We start from the raw sequence: 2,247 nt of genomic DNA, 5'->3' as shown, positions 1-2,247 counted from the left end.
TGGAGTGTCCAGTCAGTGTGTCTGTATGAACCCCTCTCTCTCTCAGTGCAGTGTTAATGTACTGGAGTGTCCAGTCAGGGTGGCTGTATTAACCCCTCTCTCTCTCAGTGCAGTGTTAATGTACTGGAGTGTCCAGTCAGTGTGTCTGTATGAACCCCTCTCTCTCTCAGTGCAGTGTTAGTGTACTGGAGTGTCCAGTCAGTGTGTCTGTATTAACCCCTCTCTCTCTCAGTGCAGTGTTAATGTACTGGAGTGTCCAGTCAGTGTGTGTGTATTAACCCCTCTCTCTCTCAGTGCAGTGTTAATGTACTGGAGTGTCCAGTCAGTGTGTCTGTATGAACCCCTCTCTCTCTCTCTCTCTCTCTTTCTCTCTGCTCAGGAAGGGAGAGAGGAGCTCTGCCCATGCGGGTCTGACGAGGGGGACGATCCACAGCAGAGCGGAGGTCGTCTCCTGCCCCCTCCTGGCCGTGTGCTGAGGTCGGTCCGAGAGAGAGAGAGACAGTCCCCCCCGCCATGTCCTCCTCCGCCTCCTCCTCCTCCTCCTCCTCCTCCTCCTCGGCGCCCCCGGAGACGGTGCACTACATCCACCTGCAGAACTCCAGCCAGTCGGTGCTGGAGGCCCTGCGCTCCCAGCGGAGGGAGGGTCTGTTCTGCGACGTGACCGTGCGCATCCACGACGCCTCGCTGCGCGCCCACGCCTGCGTGCTGGCCGCCGGCAGCCCCTTCTTCCAGGACAAGCTGCTGCTGGGCCACTCGGAGATCGCCGTGCCGCCCCTGGTGCCGGCCGAGGCCGTGCGCCAGCTGGTGGACTTCCTGTACAGCGGCTCGCTGGTGGTGCTGCAGTCGCAGGCCCTCTGCATCCTCACAGCCGCCAGCATCCTGCAGATCAAGACGGTCATCGACGAGTGCACGCAGATCATCTCGCAGAAGAGGGCCGGCGCCGGCGCCCCGCCCGCCCCGCCCGCCCCCTGCTCCTCCTCCTCCTCCTCCTCTTCCTCGGCCGCCGGGCCGCCTAAACACGAGGGCGCCGCCGGAGGAGGAGGAGGAGGAGGAGGAGGGGGGGCGGCGGCGATGAAGAGGGGCGTGGGCGGGTACCAGGCGGCGTTCGCCGGATTCGGGTTGGTGGTGGGCGGCGGCGGCGGGGGTGGCGTCCCGGGTCACGCCGCGGACTCTGCCCTGGGCCCGACCCCCAGCCCTGTGGCCATGATCTCGCTGGCCGACATGGGCGGAGGAGGAGGAGGAGGAGGAGGAGGAGGAGGGGGAGGGATCGGACCCGGACCCGGGCCCGGGCCCGGGCCGGCGCTGCTCAAGCCCAGCCCGGCCTGCGCCAGCGACGTGCGGTACAAGCTGAGGGACCTGCTGGCCCAGGCCACCAACAGCGGCGGGACGGCCAACGGGCTGGGCGGGCCGCCGATGGGCCTGGAGCGGCAGTACGGGGATGCCCCGCTGGGCCACGACGACGCGCTGGACAGGGAGGGGGAGCGGGACAGGGGGGACCGGGCGGCGGGCGCGCTGGCGCCCCCTAGTGCCGGCAGCAGCCACAGCCGCAAGCAGAGGCAGCCGGTCAGACTGCAGGTGAGAGGGGGAGGGGGGAAGGAGGAAGAGGAGGGAGAATATTAGAGACAGGCTCACTGTCTGTTCCTCAGGCTGGGACAGGAGATCACACACTGTATTATTATTATTGAGAGATGGGCTCACTGTCTGTTCCTCAGGCTGGGACAGGAGATCACACACTGTATTATTATTATTGAGAGACAGGCTCACTGTCTGTTCCTCAGGCTGTGACAGGAGATCACACACTGTATTATTATTATTGAGAGACAGGCTCACTGTTCCTCAGGCTGTGACAGGAGATCACACACTGTATTATTATTATTGAGAGACAGGCTCACTGTCTGTTCCTCAGGCTGGGACAGGAGATCACACACTGTATTATTATTATTGAGAGATGGGCTCACTGTCTGTTCCTCAGGCTGTGACAGGAGATCACACACTATTATTATTATTGAGAGACAGGCTCACTGTCTGTTCCTCAGGCTGGGACAGGAGATCACACACTGTATTATTATTATTGAGAGACAGGCTCACTGTCTGTTCCTCAGGCTGGGACAGGAGATCACACACTGTATTATTATTATTGAGAGACAGGCTCGCTGTCTGTTCCTCAGGCTGGGACAGGAGATCACACACTGTATTATTATTATTGAGAGACAGGCTCACTGTTCCTCAGGCTGGGACAGGAGATCA

The 2,247-nt window shown here is 61.1% G+C and overlaps 1 protein-coding gene across 1 annotated transcript in view; it reads left to right on the top strand.

The window, feature by feature from the left end:
* Positions 1-385: 385 nt before the first annotated feature.
* The window catches only part of zbtb45 (zinc finger and BTB domain containing 45), an 8,604-nt gene continuing 6,742 nt past the window's right edge, over positions 386-2,247 (top strand). The window contains exon 1 of the mRNA XM_088922721.1: positions 386-1,575. Coding sequence (XP_088778847.1) covers positions 514-1,575 — 1,062 coding nt within the window. The 5' untranslated portion in view covers positions 386-513. The remainder of the gene's footprint in view (positions 1,576-2,247) is intronic.

The sequence above is a fragment of the Atractosteus spatula genome, chromosome 8, assembly GCF_055471065.1.
Source record: "Atractosteus spatula isolate fAtrSpa1 chromosome 8, fAtrSpa1.hap1, whole genome shotgun sequence".
Lineage (NCBI taxonomy): Eukaryota > Metazoa > Chordata > Actinopteri > Semionotiformes > Lepisosteidae > Atractosteus > Atractosteus spatula.
Note: the sequence above shows the minus strand (reverse complement) of the source record. Positions and strands in the feature narration are given on the sequence as shown.